Source organism: Carica papaya, chromosome 5 (assembly GCF_054855325.1).
Source record: "Carica papaya isolate Zhongbai chromosome 5, ASM5485532v1, whole genome shotgun sequence".
NCBI lineage: Eukaryota > Viridiplantae > Streptophyta > Magnoliopsida > Brassicales > Caricaceae > Carica > Carica papaya.
The window spans coordinates 40,703,350-40,718,720 of record NC_142313.1 but is presented as its reverse complement, the minus strand read 5'-3'; the positions used below and the strand labels follow the sequence as shown (position 1 = coordinate 40,718,720).

At 38.6% G+C, this 15,371-nt stretch overlaps 3 protein-coding genes across 4 annotated transcripts; all 3 read right to left on the bottom strand.

The window, feature by feature from the left end:
• Positions 1-5,380: 5,380 nt before the first annotated feature.
• On the bottom strand, positions 5,381-9,395 carry LOC110810884 (envelope glycoprotein B). Of its 2 annotated transcripts, XM_088219994.1 has the most exons (9): positions 9,094-9,395; positions 8,681-8,844; positions 8,314-8,501; positions 7,615-7,902; positions 7,421-7,479; positions 7,284-7,320; positions 7,059-7,130; positions 6,050-6,374; positions 5,381-5,911 (listed from the first exon to the last, which is right to left on the bottom strand). In XM_088219994.1, exons 1-9 carry the CDS (start codon positions 9,239-9,241, stop codon positions 5,543-5,545), a joined length of 1,650 nt encoding a protein of 549 aa, XP_088076120.1. In that variant the 5' UTR covers positions 9,242-9,395; the 3' UTR covers positions 5,381-5,542. The 2 variants fall into 2 exon arrangements, with proteins under 2 accessions (XP_088076120.1, XP_088076121.1); XM_088219995.1 differs by lacking the exon at positions 5,381-5,911 and having other exon boundaries at positions 6,253-6,363.
• Positions 9,396-10,475: 1,080 nt separating this feature from the next.
• LOC110821080 (transmembrane protein, putative (DUF247)) lies at positions 10,476-14,972 on the bottom strand. The gene is made up of 2 exons (XM_022050799.2): positions 14,837-14,972; positions 10,476-12,342 (listed from the first exon to the last, which is right to left on the bottom strand). The coding sequence occupies exon 2, from the start codon at positions 12,267-12,269 to the stop codon at positions 10,641-10,643; it is 1,629 nt and encodes a 542-aa protein (XP_021906491.1). The 5' UTR covers positions 12,270-12,342; positions 14,837-14,972; the 3' UTR covers positions 10,476-10,640.
• Positions 12,624-15,351, bottom strand: LOC110821081 (Pentatricopeptide repeat (PPR) superfamily protein). The gene has a single exon (XM_022050801.2). It carries the CDS (start codon positions 15,138-15,140, stop codon positions 13,752-13,754), a length of 1,389 nt encoding a protein of 462 aa, XP_021906493.1. The 5' UTR covers positions 15,141-15,351; the 3' UTR covers positions 12,624-13,751.
• Positions 15,352-15,371: the final 20 nt, after the last annotated feature.

The following is a 15,371-nucleotide window of genomic DNA, read 5'->3' as shown; positions in this document are numbered from 1 at the left end:
AACCTACTAATTCTCTTGAAAGGAGTAACCTTAAGAAACACCCGGTCGCCTTTCTCAAAAGCTAGGTCTCTCCTCCGGGTATCTGCATAACTCTTCTGCCTACTCTGAGCTGTCTGAATGTTCTTCTTGATTCTAACTATCTTGGACGTGGTCTCCTCTACCAATTCCGGGCCGAACAATCTTCTATCGCCCACTTCCTCCCAACAAATCGGTGACCTGCACGGGCGCCCGTATAGCGCCTCATATGGGGCCATGCCGATGCTTGCTTGGTAGCTGTTGTTGTAGGCAAACTCTATCAGGGGTAGATGGTCGTCCCAATGGCCCCCGGAGTCAAGGACACAAGCCCGGAGCATATCCTCAAGCGTACGAATTGTCCTCTCTGATTGTCCATCAGTTTGGGGGTGGAAGGCAGTACTAAGAGACAGCTTTGTTCCCATAGCTTGCTGGAAACTATTCTAAAACCGAGAAGTGAATCTGGGGTCCCTGTCGGATACCACTGTCACTAGGACTCCATGCAGTCTGACTATCTCCCGGATATACATTCTTGCCAACTTGTCCAAAGAATCAGTCATTCTGATGGCCAGGAAGTGGGAAGACTTAGTGAGTCGGTCAACAATTACCCATATAGCATCATGTCCCGATCGTGCCTTGGGTAGTCCCGACACGAAGTCTATGGTGATATGTTCCCACTTCCACTCTAGAATCGGTAAAGGCTAAAGTAACCCACCTGGGCGTTGATGTTCTGCTTTGACCTGCTGACATACCAAGTACTTAGATACAAAGTCGGCTATATCTCTCTTCATCCCATTCCACCAGAACCGAGGTCGCATAGTTTGGTACATTTTTGTACTTCCTGGATGCATGACAAACCTTGAACTATGGGACTCCGTCATGATGTCTCTTTTTAACTCACTGTCGTCTAAGACACACATTTTGTCCTTGAAACGAATCAATCCGTCGGCAGAGATCTGAAATTCTGAGCTCACTCCCTGTTCTGCATCCTTCTTGGGGGTTACTAGGGCGGGGTCGACTGACTGAGCTTCCTTTATTCTTTAGATTAACTCAGGTTGGACTGCTAGGTGGCCTAAATATGTAGCCCTCTTCAGATCTCGCAGTCGAACCTGTTGTGTGGCCCCAATGGACCTGCATTCTGAAACCATCAAATAGGCTAGGGTGCCTGCACTTTTCCTGCTGAAGGCATCGGCTACTACGTTGCCCTTACCTGGATGGTATAGGATGTCACAATCATAGTCCTTGATGAGTTCCATCCATATTCTCTGACGCATGTTGAGATCCTTCTGAGTGAAGATGTGTTTCAAAATCTTATGATCGGTGTAGATATAAAAGGTCTCTCCATACAAATAATAGCGCCAGGTTTTCAAGGCGTGTATGATTGCTGCAAGCTCCAAGTCATGGGTATGATAGTTCTTCTCATGATTCTTTAGCTGTCTAGACCCATATGCTATAACCTTTCCATGCTGCATCAGGACACAACCCAGACCCAGATAGGAGACATCACTATAAATTGTATACCCTCCTGATCCACTCGATTGAGCCAGCACGGGTGCAGTAGTCAGTCGCTTCTTCAATTCTGAAAAACTCCTTTCGTAGTTCTCATTCCATTCAAACTTTGTATTCTTCTTTGTGAGTCGGGTTAGAGGAGCTGCTAGACTAGAGAACCCTTCGACAAACCGGCGGTAATAACCTGCCATCCCAAGGAAACTGCGAATTTCCTTAACTGTTGTCAGCCTTTCCCAACCAAGTACCGCTTCAACCTTTTCGGGGTTCACTGACACCCCTTCCTTCGATATAACATGTCCTAGGAAGGCGGTTTGCTCGAGGCAAAATCCACACTTGCTCAACTTTGCATACAACTTCTTTTCCCTGAGTACCTGTAGGACTTGGGCAAGATGATGAACATGTTCTTCTCTACTTTTTGAGTAGACTAAGATATCATCGATGAACACGATGACAAATTGATCCAAGAACTCTCTGAAGATCCTATTCATTAGATCCATAAAGATGGTCTGGGCGTTGGTCAGCCCAAACGGCATGACCAGGAACTCATAGTGTCCGTACCTGGTTCGGAATGCTGTCTTGGGGATGTCTTCTGCTCTTACCTTTACCTGATGGTAACCTGATCGTAGATCTATTTTAGAAAAGACCCGTGCACCCTGCAACTGATCGAAAAGGTCATCAATCCGGAGAAGAGGATATTTGTTCTTAATTGTTACATTGTTTATCCTTCGGTAATCAATGCACAGTCTCAACGTTCCATCTCCCTTCCTTGCAAAAGTAATCCCGGCACCCCATGGGGAAACGCTGTGTCTAATGAAACCACTGTCTTGTAGCTCAGTGATCTGTTTCCTTAGTTCCTCCATATCGATGCGGCTCATTCGGTAAGGAGCAACCGAGATGGGCTGGGTACCTAGCTGTAAGTCTATGGTGAACTCGACCTCTATGTCCGCTGGTAGACCGGACAGTTCATCCGGAAATATTCTGTAAAGTCTCGGACTACTGGAATCTCTTGGATACAAACTTCTTTCTTGGGTTTTCCTAGTTAGAGAAAATACAAGATTAAGGCATTGGGAATTAAGAAAACTTGCCATTAGGGAAAATCAGTACTGAATAATTTTATTAAGTTGTAAATGGCTCATCGTTGGGAGGATTAAATACAATCTTTTTGTTAAAGCAGTCTATGGTGGCGTGATACGCCGCTAGCCAATCCATTCCTAGGATTACATCAAAATCTCCCGTGTCTAACCCTATCAGGTCTACCCTCAATTTCCTATCTGCTATCTCTACGGCACATGCCCTGTAGACAACCTCTCCTAGCAATGTCTCCCCCCCAGCGGTAGATACAAGCAATAATGAATCAAGTCTATCAGGTGATACACAAATTTTGGAAGCAAGAACATGTGAAATAAAAGAATGTGATGCACCAGTATCAAACAAAACATGAGCAATGTGGCCAGATATAGTATACATACCATGTACCACGTCCGGGTCTGCGTCGGCATCCTTCTGGGTAAGGTTGTAAACTCTGCCCTGGATTGGAGGCCTTCCTTGATTCTGGTTCCTAGGGCATTCCCTTGCATAGTACTGGGCACTGCCGCATATGCGACAGGTGTTGTTGAGGCGGTAGCAGGGTCGGTCCCCGTGATCCCTGCCGCAGTACTGGCAGATCTTCCCACGTGCTGCCCCCGTAGCCTGAGGAGGGGCCTGGATAGCGGGTCTGGGCCTCTTACTGGGTTGGACAGGCATGGTAGGTGCTGGCCTGCGGAGCGGGGCTGAGGGTCAGGAACTTCCCGCTAGCTGAGGGTGGGTGTCGAAGCTCCTTTCTATGATCTGCGCCTTTGCCAGGACTGCTGAATATGTCTCGAGCTCCATCACCAGTAAGTGCTGTCTGATCTCCGGGCGGAGACCCCACTGGAATTTCCTGGCCTTTCGGCCCTCATCCATCAATGTCTCTGGGGCATGTCGGCCCAGCTCCAGGAACTTACGGGCATACTCCGACATTGTCATGTTTCCCTGAACCAATTGAGCAAACTCCATTTCCTTTAGGTGTTGGATGTGTTTAGGGAGATACTCCGCGTGGAAGGCCGTTAAGAACTGCTCCCAAGTAGCTGGTGTAGGCAGGGTGGTCCGCTTGAGCTCCCACCAGCGTACTGCTTCCCCTACCAGCATGTAGGAGGCAATGGCAGCCGTCTGCTCAGGGACTACTCCCAAGGTCTCGAAAGCTCTCCCACTCTTTGCCAGCCAGTATTGGGTCTCTTTAAAAGAGGATCCCCCTGCAAAAGTAGAAGGGTTCAGTCTTCTGTACCTCTCTATGAAGTCGGGGTCGATCAAGGAAAGAGCGGGGTCCCGAGGTAGAGGGATTAGGGTCGGCTGAGGGTGAACTGGGGGACCCTGTGGTGGCACCTGCTGATGTGGTGGGGGTACTGGAATGTGCTGTGGCGGCGCCTGGTGGTACCGTGGCTGTGGTACCGGGTCGTACCGCGGTTGTGGTGCCGGGTGGTACTGTGGAGGAACAGGCTCCTGCCGGGGTGGCTCGGGATCAGCCTGCTGTAGCGGGGGCTCAACCTGCGATAGCGGAGGAGGTCTGGGTAACTCCCTTCTCTCCTCTCGCCTTTGCTGGGCAGCTACGAGAGCTTCCACCATCTCAAATAGTCTGTCTAAATCCTCCCGAAGCGAATTATCTTGGGCCGCTCGGTTTAGTGGGGGCCTTCCTCTCCTCATTTCCGTGTACCTGCATTCACAAGGAATGGTTGAGTAACGATATATCGGTGAGTATTTCTCTAAGGCACTATTGTGTAAGGGATGAGTCCGAGGAAATGCGGCTCTGATACCAACTGTAACGGCCCCGGAAATTTTAAAATTTCCGGGGCCGTTACACAAGAAACCATGGACATGAGAGAAAGCACAAGAGTTCAGCCACACACACACACACACACAAAAATTGTGCAAATATTTTCTAAACCGTCCATCAAGATTAGATCTGCACCGTTCGATCGCGATTTAATTGGGATTAAATCTGGGCCGTCCATCGCGATGCAATCTGGGTCGTCCGTGCGCACGTTTGATTTGAACCGTCCGTGCGCGCGGGAACGGATCTGGACCGTCCGATCGCGCACACGCGGATCGCCCACGTGGCCCGTTTCCTGGTCAGCGTTGCCTTGCCACGCGGCGGGTCCCGGTTGGCCGGGGCTGCTGACCGGGCCGCTGACGTGGCTGCTGAGATGGGTGCTGACGTAGCGCAATTTTTTTAAATTACGTTTTGACCCCCGGTTTCCGATTTTCTTTTCAAAAACACCTCCAGAATCCAAAGTTTCACATATTTTTCTCAAAATCAATTTCAATTAAATCCAAAAAATATTTTTACCCAATTTTATCATTATTATTATTTTTATTTTTATGAAATTAGATTCAATTAAATCAAATTAAAATAATTACAAAATAAAAAAAATAATAACACTTGGAGTGTTACACTATCTCCTAGCCTCTCATAAGAGGAGATCAAAAGAACAAACTTACAGGGATAAGTTTTTATTTCCAAAACCCCCCTTAAAATATAAAATTAATTATGTATCTGTATTAACAAAATAAATAATTATATAAAACTTAAGATTATAATAATACAAAAAATAATTTCAAATTTAGGTCGTTGCTTCTGATCAAGTAAATTAGATTTGCCATAATAAACATATAAGCAAATACCCAGATAAGTTCTAAATATTATAATATGGAGTACTAATTCCCATCTTACCAGTTTGTCGATGTTCTCGGCAATTTTCATATTTTTTTTAAAAATATTATAAGACTAAAATATTATAATAACTATTTAATAATAAATAATAATAATAATAATACTGTTTCTAGTTTTCACCTACTTAAACTACTAAATTATGAAACAAAAATTTGTACAATTTTTTTGGGGAACTAGATCACAATTTCCTCCTAAATTTTCCATGAATGTCTCATCTTATTTTCCTAATAACCACCTCCTTATGTTTACAAATTGCAAACCCTTTTAATTAAACTCTTATATTCTTGAAGTTTCTATAAAGGATGCATTCATGGCTTCCTTGGCATACACACGTTGTCGGCTCTCTTTGACATAGAACAACCAGAATATCAAAGACAACATGACGGCACTCGACAAAGTGAGCAAACCTACAAAGATCAATCTACTCGTGTGTGCCAATCCTGGACAGTGATCTCTGCTGATGCCCTTGAATTTGTCTCGGACAAAGCTGCAATCCACTAGACTAATCAGAAATGGGCTGTAATTGTCTAGTACATGGCTCATGTTCACGGCAGCCGTCAATTGGGTATATATGTCCGGGGTCAACCGCCCTTCGCTGGTGCAAATGCCCGTTTCCGATACTTGGCATATGTAATTCTTCCATACCTGACATTGAGTTCAGTTCAAATTTTAATATCATAGATATGAATTGTAAGGCTCTGACTCTCTTTAGAATTTTGAACGTACGCACACGATTACCAAATTACAGTGAGATATATAATGATAAAATGAAAATTGACTTACTTGTGTGGCATTGCTCAAGTCAACTTCACCGGGAGCACATTCTCTGCGATTGAAATCCTGGTCAATCGGATTACAGAGAAGCGGGACCAACGGCCCAGATTGGTTGTAGTAGAGCGGCGCAGCTTCAGGTGGAAAGTTTTGGTTGGTGATATTGGTGGTGTAGGAGTTCGTAACTTCAACTACTAAAAACGACACCACTTTGGTCACGTTTAGAATTTCTTTTGCAGAGTCGGTATCCATGCAGGGAAGAAGTTGACTCAAAGCTGAATTTGCCGTTGGGTTTTCTACCCATTCATGCATTGCCACGCATGTATCTGCCACCACACTGAATATATAATTTATATACATATTCAACCAAAAATAATCATACCCATTAATCCTATCAATATATTAATTTAATTTTTGTTAAGTCAAATATGATAAGCAACTTTTCTTTTACAAGAATTATAATAATTTATTAAAATAAAATTTAACTTAATCATCATCGTAATCTTACTAATAAATTAATAATTAAATTCTATTTATAATAAATTTAGTACTATACCTTGTATTATATTTTTAATAAAATCCAAAATTTTCACCTAAATAAAGTGTCATAATCGTAATAATTAAACCATAATATTAATTATATATTAAACTCTAATTTGGTCAATGACAAATTTTTTTTTATATATAGTTTATAACATGTTTGATTTATAAGTTTCGAAATATTTATTGAAAATTTTATTATGGTTTTACCTCTTAAATAATTAATTAAATTATATTTTAAAATATTATGCCGATAAAAAAAAAAAGAAATTAATTATTTATATTTTAATATATTTTCTCTCGTATAATTTTATTAATTTAAAAGCGTCAATCATGTCTGAATTTACCAAAATTTGTGCAATTAATCTCTGATTTTAATACCATATTAATTAATTTAATTAATTATCCTTAAAAAATAAATTAATTAAAAAAAAAAGAGAAATTATAGTGGAGGAAAAACATCTATAAGAGAGATTCTTACTTGTGGAAAAGGAGAAATACAGCACATAAAAGAAATGTAATGGTGACAAGAATCCACCCAATCAACGTTAATCTGAAATAATTCAATCAAACATTTAATCAGAAATTAAAAGATGAAGAAAGAAAAAACAAAACAGAGTACTGAAAAGATGAAGTAGAACACCTATATATATATATATATACACACACATATATGTATAAGTAATTTAGAAGTAAATTAGCTCACATGTATACGAGGAGCCGCATGCCCAGAACTGAAAGCACTGCAATCAAAATTCCAAATCAGTAACACATTAGATTTAATCAAATGGAGATTAACTCTTATTCCTTACTAATCAGGAGGATATATATATAGGTACTTACATAAGCCAACCAATGTCAAGAACAGCATCAAAGCAGCGAGGACATTCAGAGCACGTCTCCTGTAAGAACCAACAACCGATTACACAAACAATTTTGTTAAATTTTATAGTTGATTATTTCAAAAATTTTAAGTTACGAGATTAGAAAATTTCTTCGTGCTCGAATACTTTAACATATTATAACGTTTCACTTACGGTGGGCTCATGGCGTGGTACAAAAGTTGCGAGCTGTGTTGCGAACTAAGCATCGGAAGTTTGGAAACTTGTTGGATGACCGAATTGATGTTGAGAATGCTGTCTTGAATATTGATTGGCAATAAGTTCATCCCTCCTAATTTGATGTCCTTAGCCGACGCCAAAATGCTCCACAAGCTCTGAAAGTTGTCGAATATGTTCTTTCCTTGCTGCACAAGGTATCCAAACGTGCCCTCCACGCTTTTGTAGAACCTCCATTGCCCGGCATACAGAATGCCAGTTCCCACACTGAAATTAACCACCCGGAAAAATTAATGAACAAATTAAGGTTGAAGTTACGTAATACGCAGAAAAAAAAAAAAAAAAAAGATGTTTCGAGTACCAGACTCAATGCATCTGTCAAGTGAATCCAGAAAGATATAGAGATAAATATACTCTAATGTTCAATTTACATTATAAGTTGTATAAATTACCGTTGTTACATTCATATTTTTTGTATCATTAGGGTTTTACAACCTAATACTTTGTCTCTACATCATAATGTCTTCTAACATTATAAATAACAAATCTATATATCAATAAAATTATCGGAGAGTCTAAAGATAAAATTCTAATACAGATTGAATATAAAAGTATATTTATATAACCCTTATAAGAAAAAAGAGATCCAAGAAAGAAGTTGGAGAAGAGAAAATTTACATTGCTGAAATGGTGAAAAGTACGAGAAAGATGAGACATATCGCATAAAAGGTTCGAGAATAATTAGCGTGTTTTTTTCGACAACAACAGCAGCAGCAACAGAGACAAGCACAGAGTAGGAAGAACCCTCCCACCACAAACCAGATTATGGCAGTGATGACCAAAGGAACAGCTGTATATGCAACTGACTGTAAAAACAAGAATTAATAATGTAATAGTGAGAATTTGAATTTTATATAAAATTTTAGCTAATTAATCCAACTGAAATGTTAGAAAATTGATGGGTATTGTTCCAGAAAAATAAATATTAGAGGAAGAAATGGGTAAATATTGAAAGAGAAAGGTTAATTCATTGTTAGAAACTTACAAAGATATAATGTGAATTAGTAATATCCCATCCACCAGTGTAGTAGTTGAAATTATTAGTAGGATCTCTTCTGTGTGTCTTGTTTGCAGCTAATATCATCACCGGTCTGTTTTCTTCGTTCGGGTTTTCCTCCCTCGATTCTTCGAAGATGAACCTCTTCGATCCTATAACACGCAAAGATTCTTTCAGTAACAATTTCCAAAAGAAAAAAGAAACTATTTGCATAATAATAAAAATAAAAGATTATAAATGTTATCCGTGATATTTCTCATCCAAATAGGAAAGAACGAAGAGACGAACAAATGAAAGAAAACATTTTTATCCTTCACCGTTTTAAAAAAAAAGTTCAAAATATCCAAAAACAGAAAATAAATTAAAAATTGAATAAGAGCAAAGAAATAAGGAATAAAAACCTTGAAGGGGGTGGTGAGGATGATGATGATTGATAGGGTAATGAGAATCTCCATAGGAGAATGAAAACAAGGTTGATGAAATGATGAGAAAGTAAAAGAGAGTCAAAAGAGGAAAATGGAAATTAGGGTTTGATTTCAAATGAAGCATGATTTGGTAATGGGTTTAATCCTCTGAGAATTAATTGAGAGAAGAAGGGTTTATAATTATATGTAATATTGCATGCATATTTGTTCGTGGAGGATGGTTATCTGTACGGAATATCTTTTCCCCCAAAACCAGTACATTTTCTCTTCTGTTTCTTTTTACACCCCAAAATTAACTTGAAATAGTTACTATTTGTTATCAATCCATTTTCCTACCTTTGAGGTGTAGAATAAGTGATTACCTGTAAATTTTTAACCATATATATATATATATATATATATACACACATATATACGCGCTTTCTTGTGATCTTCTTCTAAAAGTATATCATACCCATGAATATACATATATACAAAGATATACCCACATATATTATTGGAGAAAGGATTTGGAAACAAAATCAAGACTATTAGAACCAAATTTCAAATATAGCATAAATTTAAGTTGTTTCCTAATTTGGGTGCACCATATATATCATTTTTTTTTGCTATATATATATATATAGAAACACCTTTTGCTTTGGCTTTTAGCCTTTTGCCAGGCAGACTAGTAATTAAATTGCATATGTTATTTGGAGAAGTTAGTAGTATATATAGTAAGTTAAAAAGGTGAATAGTTTGAATTCTATTTACATTAATGTTATTAAAATCTCAAAGTATTATTAGGAACAGGAAAATTTGGGAATTAGTTCTCTTCTGACCAAAATTTCATTCCTCAGTTCATTCTTATAATTATTATTTTAATTATGTTTAGAGACACACATATTGAGGGGTTAGTTGCTGCTAACTATTGGAAAAAATCTACGATTAATTATGATAAAACTGAGTGTGAATAAAAAATTGTAGATTTTTTTTCGATAGTTAACCGAAATTGTAGATGTAAGAAATTATAAACCCGAAATAAATACAGCCAGATGTAAATTAAAAGATATAACTATTTTCTGAGTTTTTCGTATAAATTTAAAATTTTATCTTTATTTTTACTCAAATTTATTAAATTTTAATAAATGTTTAATCATTATAAATAAACTTTAATAACATAAATTATATATTATATATTTATAGTGTTATTTTATATTTAATATGATATTGGATAATAAATGTTGTGGATTAACATTTTATATGTTAAATGCAGTAATAATTGGAGTTAATTTTTTATTTTATTTTTATTTGTCTATGAATTAAAATTTGATTTATTTGTTTTAAACCAAAAGCTGTTAATTTTAATCATACATACCTGATGTTAATTTTAATTTATTTATGTAAATTAAAGTAGATTAATCATACATACCCGAAGTATTCCATTTGAAACTTTAACACAATCTTTTCATCATTCAACAGAACTTCAAGTAGAAAGAAAAAATTTTCACTCAATTATGATTTACAACATGATGAACAGCCAATCAGCGATCATTGTTGAGGCGAAAGACGCGAGCATACTTGTAAACAGAGCAAAAGGCCTGCAGTGATACCAGGAGCAACAGCAAGACAGCAGCCATTAATGTTAGGAACTGCCAAGAACTATAAACATATTGATTTATGAGTTTTCTAACTCTAACTCTCCAATGGTTATTGTAATACTTGTTTATGTCTTCTATCACCTTGTCTAAGAAATCCACTTTGCTCAATCTCAGGGACTTGCTCATCCCATTCCACAGCTTTGCAGCTTCTTCATCGCTCTTTAAGTGGTTCAAGATAATACCTTTCTCTCTAAGAAGTTTTATGTCCTCTTCGGTGTCAATTATTCCATCCATTAACTCTGTGTAACGAGTGAAAACTAGTGGCCCGGATCCATTCCATGCCTCATATGCCACCAAGTTTCGCAGTAAAACTTGCGTGTTGATGTCTAAGCTAATGATAGGAAGCTGAATTGTTGCTGTTTCAATGTTGAAATCCGTGACTAAGATGTTGGAATTACTGGCTAAGAAACGTATGCCGGCCTCTGAAAGCTCTGTCACAGACGGGATGGTGATCTCCTCTACTAACGGTGACTTGTTGTTATTGTTGTTGTCATCGTTTGAAATCATGTTGTTTGTTCTTGTTTCTTCATTTTGCCATGCGAACAAGCGTTCAAGAGGGAGTTTGAACATTGCGAATACAGGAAGACTGGAGAAGATTTTCCAAGGTAATCTTAGCACGACTACAACAGGCTTTGATGACACCATTTTCCTTATTATTCTCTGCACTGGAACTTGTCTTATTTTTGAAAATAGCCTCCTTAAATGATTCCATTTCGACCCTTTTTCTTGCTCAGTCTCATGATCATGGCTTTCAACTTCTTCTGCAGACGTTTCTTCCACCAGAGGCACAATCATGCGGTACAAAAAGTCTAGAATGTGAGTGCATTCTGCAATTTTTATCATTGGCAACTCCTCCATTTTAAAAGGAGAGATCTCTCTACATAATCCCAACAACATTGAAAGCAACATGTCGTCAGCAGATTGTGCTGATGAGAGTTGTGATTCCAAAATATTTCTCAGTACAAAAAGTGGTATTTGATTCTCCAACATGACAATATCTCTAAGAATTGCATTGTGCCCAGGTTTCCTTCCTGAATAATCAACAAAATGTGACATTCTTGAAGGAATTCTTGATAAAGTTTTACCTTCAATGGTGGCATAGATTTGAAGGAACTCGAGCAAGAATGAGGCGTCGATTGCCATCATCCATGCTAAAGTTTCACCGTTAAAATCCAAGTATTTGTGATAACAAGCTCGAATTCTAGGCTCCACATGTGTCAACTGCTCAACAAGAAGTTGAAAACAAAGGCTTTGCAGTTGCGTCTGAGTTCTTTTTGCTGCAGCTAGCTTGTATCTTTCCATCTCATAAAGTTCAGGTCGCCAACAATGGTAAGGGCCTAAAGCAATTTCCTGTGGAGTGTACAAATCTGGATCACCAGACAACAACATTTTAGGAACATTGAAAATGCATACAGGAGCTTCCACATCCTCTTCCAAATCTTCCTCGAGGGCTCTGCGAATGTTGATGACCCATTGAGTATGATCCAAGCTAGGGTTCGAATTAAAGGGCATTTTCTGTTGTACCTTCGGGAATTGAGCAGATTTTTATGTGTTTTTTTGTTCTTGATTGCTTTTCAGGTTAGACCTGTGGGAGAAGGCAGTTTTGGTTAATGGTAGGCTAAGGGAGTTACTACAAGTACAAACAATAAATACACAAACATATTTATCACTGTCATTAATGCAATATTATTTTAGCTGCTTTGAGTTAAGCAATGAGAAATGCGTTTCTCATGCTAAAGAGCTTTCTCTTAGGAAATTCTTCAACCTAAACAATAAACTTCAATCTACATTTTAAATGAGAAGTACGGTACCAATAGAAAATTATGCTACCAGTAGAAAATTATTGCCTTGCGAAAACTTGATATATACAAAAAAAATATGGGTGATTTGTGTTCCTTTCCCATAACAAAAAGGAATTGTCAATATGCCTTCTGTACTGGGTTATTATCCAGACGGAGCGTCAATAGCTAAAAGAATACCAGCAAAGCCAAATGCTTCACAAACAGAAGATAACATTATCCATAGAAAATTAAAAAATCCATCTTGCTTTCATATCAGCAGCTCTCTATTTTTTGGTGTAAAACACAGTAACTACCTCGTCCCACTATTTACAAAGAAATCAGGCTTGATATGCTATTGTTTCACCACTTGCTGAAATGAAACTAAAAAATATTCAATAGCAACAAAGAAACCAACTTTAAACATCAGCCAATAAGCTATTTCTTCCTGCATAAGATTGAAGTAGGAGAAAAACAAGGATACTTCACATGCCAGTGCAATTGGAAGATTACCAAACCAAAGCTAATTTTTCATCAGCTGTCCAAAAGAACATCCTAAACCCTAAAAAATAATTGCCAGAACAAGAGCACTATTTGAGTTTCCTGATGAATGCAGGATCCTGATGTGAGAATTTGCACATCATTCGATATCATTAACCACTAGAAGCTCGTCAAATAGGCAAAATCCTTTTGTAGCCCATATGCTCATGCTCCAGAATGGTGCTCTTTTCATAGGGATTCATTCAGAAGTACTTCTCTGTTGGCATAAACAACAATTTTCAGCTAGCAAAACCTTCTCGTACATCATGCTATATCCATTCCAGCCTACTGCCCTGAGCATCATCACAATTTTACTACTCATCATCATCTTACTTCCGGATGATGGCCAGGAGGATTTGAAAGCACATAATGGCATTTAGATTTCCAAGGTTTAGCCAAGGGTCTGCTAGGATTTATCGTACTTGGTTTGGTGGCACCATGTCACCTGATTCTGCAAGTCATGACAAAATTACTTAGGAGTGCCTTGACTTATTTTTGTTTCTCACCTTTGGCAAGAAAGAATAATTTTTTATCATGACTGAGGATCTTTAACAGAATATTTTTCCATCTCCCTTAAGGCAATTAGTACTGATTGGACTTCTGGAGATCTGTTTCATGTAGTTTGGTTTATGTTCAGTGCAAAACTGGCTTTACCGTCTGAATACCTATACTATGGTTACAAACTATCCACACCATATGAGTCTCCTTGAACCAACTTTGTTCCTAGCTCTTCCCTTAGCTTAGGTGAAAGCCCTTTTGCTAACATTTCTTCATCATACATTCTAGCCATATCTAACATTCCCTTTTGAATTAGAACATCAATCAGTGCATCATATGCACCCTTATCTGGACTACATCCCAGCTGTTCCATCTTCTTCCACAGTACAAAAACGGGTCGAAGAAATCCCCATCTACCAAACTTTCTCATCAGCATCACATATGTGTCCATCCTTGGACGAACCCCACTCTCAATCATCCTATCAAAAAGCCAAAGAATCTCCCTTGGTTTCTCAAGATGCCCAAAAAAGCAATGATATGTAATTGCATTTGGCAGACAATGCTTCTTCTGCATTTCATTGACCATTGCATATGCTTCTCTCATCCTCCTATTTTCACACAAAAGCTTTATGACTGTGTTATAAGTCACAACATTTGGCTGACAACCCAACTCTCTCATCTCACGAAACACCCGAATCCCAAAATCTACACCCTTGGAAATCCCAATTCCTTGAATAACAGTATTGTAGGCAACCACATCCAACTTTATTCCCTTCCTCTTCATCTCTTTATACAACATTACAGCCTTATGTGGCTTACCACTCTTGCACATTATATCCATATAAATAGAATAAGAATGTAAATCCTTGACAACACCCTTCTTATCCATCTCCTCCCAAAAGTCCCTACACTTACCCCACCACCCAATCTTAAACCATCCGCGAAGAATCATATTATGAATCTTTGTCTCACTCACATTGAAATTACCGAAAACCATATTCTTGTTTTTCCCAAAGCACAAATCTTGGGCCTCAATAACATGCTTATACTCGCAAAGCGAATCAATAAGATTACAGTAAGAAGTCTCATCTTTCAAATTGAACTCTTCTAGTCTATCATACGCACAAATTGCTTCTTTAACCAGACGTGCCGATACATAACGTTTAAACATGATACGAAAAGTAGCATGATTGGGCATTGAAAATGGATTTGTTTGCATGCGGTGTATCAAATCCCATGCGAGGTCAAACTCGAAGAACTTACCCAAAATATCTATCATTCCATTGAATGTTTCAGTGGTGTGGGTATACCGGGAATCCGCATCGACCCACTTGAAAAACTCGAGCGCGCGTCTCCAGTCGTTACTGTAGGAGACGAGCGTTTCACGCACCGTTTCGTCGTCAATGGTTGGTGAAGGTGATGAAGGTTTTGGTGTCATATTGTCAAATTTTGAGAAGGGGATTGTGGGCTTGGAGAAGAACCGGTAGATGAGACAAGAATGGAGGATCTGCGGGAGACAAAATGAAGGATTTGGGTTAAAGCGCAGAGAGGAGATTGGAGAAGGCATTTTGCTCCGTATTTTTTGGTTCTTAACAACAGAGTTCAAAGGAAGCTGCCGCTGATTATGCTGCAAGCTCGTTCAAGCGATGCAACGGAGGTGGGTTCCTCCTCTGTTTCATAAACCTTTGCCCTCGGCGGAATTCGCTTGTGCAGTGCTTTTCCTCCTTTCTTTTTTTCTTTTTTTCTTCAGGGATGTGTTTGTAACAGAACAATTTGAACGGGGGTTTTATCTTAAATA

Coding starts and splice junctions, on each gene's coding strand:
- LOC110810884 (XM_088219994.1), bottom strand. CDS start 9,241: ATGCTTCATTTGAAATCAAACCCTAATTTCCATTTTCCTCTTTTGACT. Junction 7,903..8,313: donor CTTTTCACCATTTCAGCAAT/GTAAATTTTCTC, acceptor GGTTAATTTCAG/TGTGGGAACTGGCATTCTGT. Junction 5,912..6,049: donor ACTTGAGCAATGCCACACAA/GTAAGTCAATTT, acceptor ACTCAATGTCAG/GTATGGAAGAATTACATATG.
- LOC110821080 (XM_022050799.2), bottom strand. CDS start 12,269: ATGCCCTTTAATTCGAACCCTAGCTTGGATCATACTCAATGGGTCATC.
- LOC110821081 (XM_022050801.2), bottom strand. CDS start 15,140: ATGCCTTCTCCAATCTCCTCTCTGCGCTTTAACCCAAATCCTTCATTT.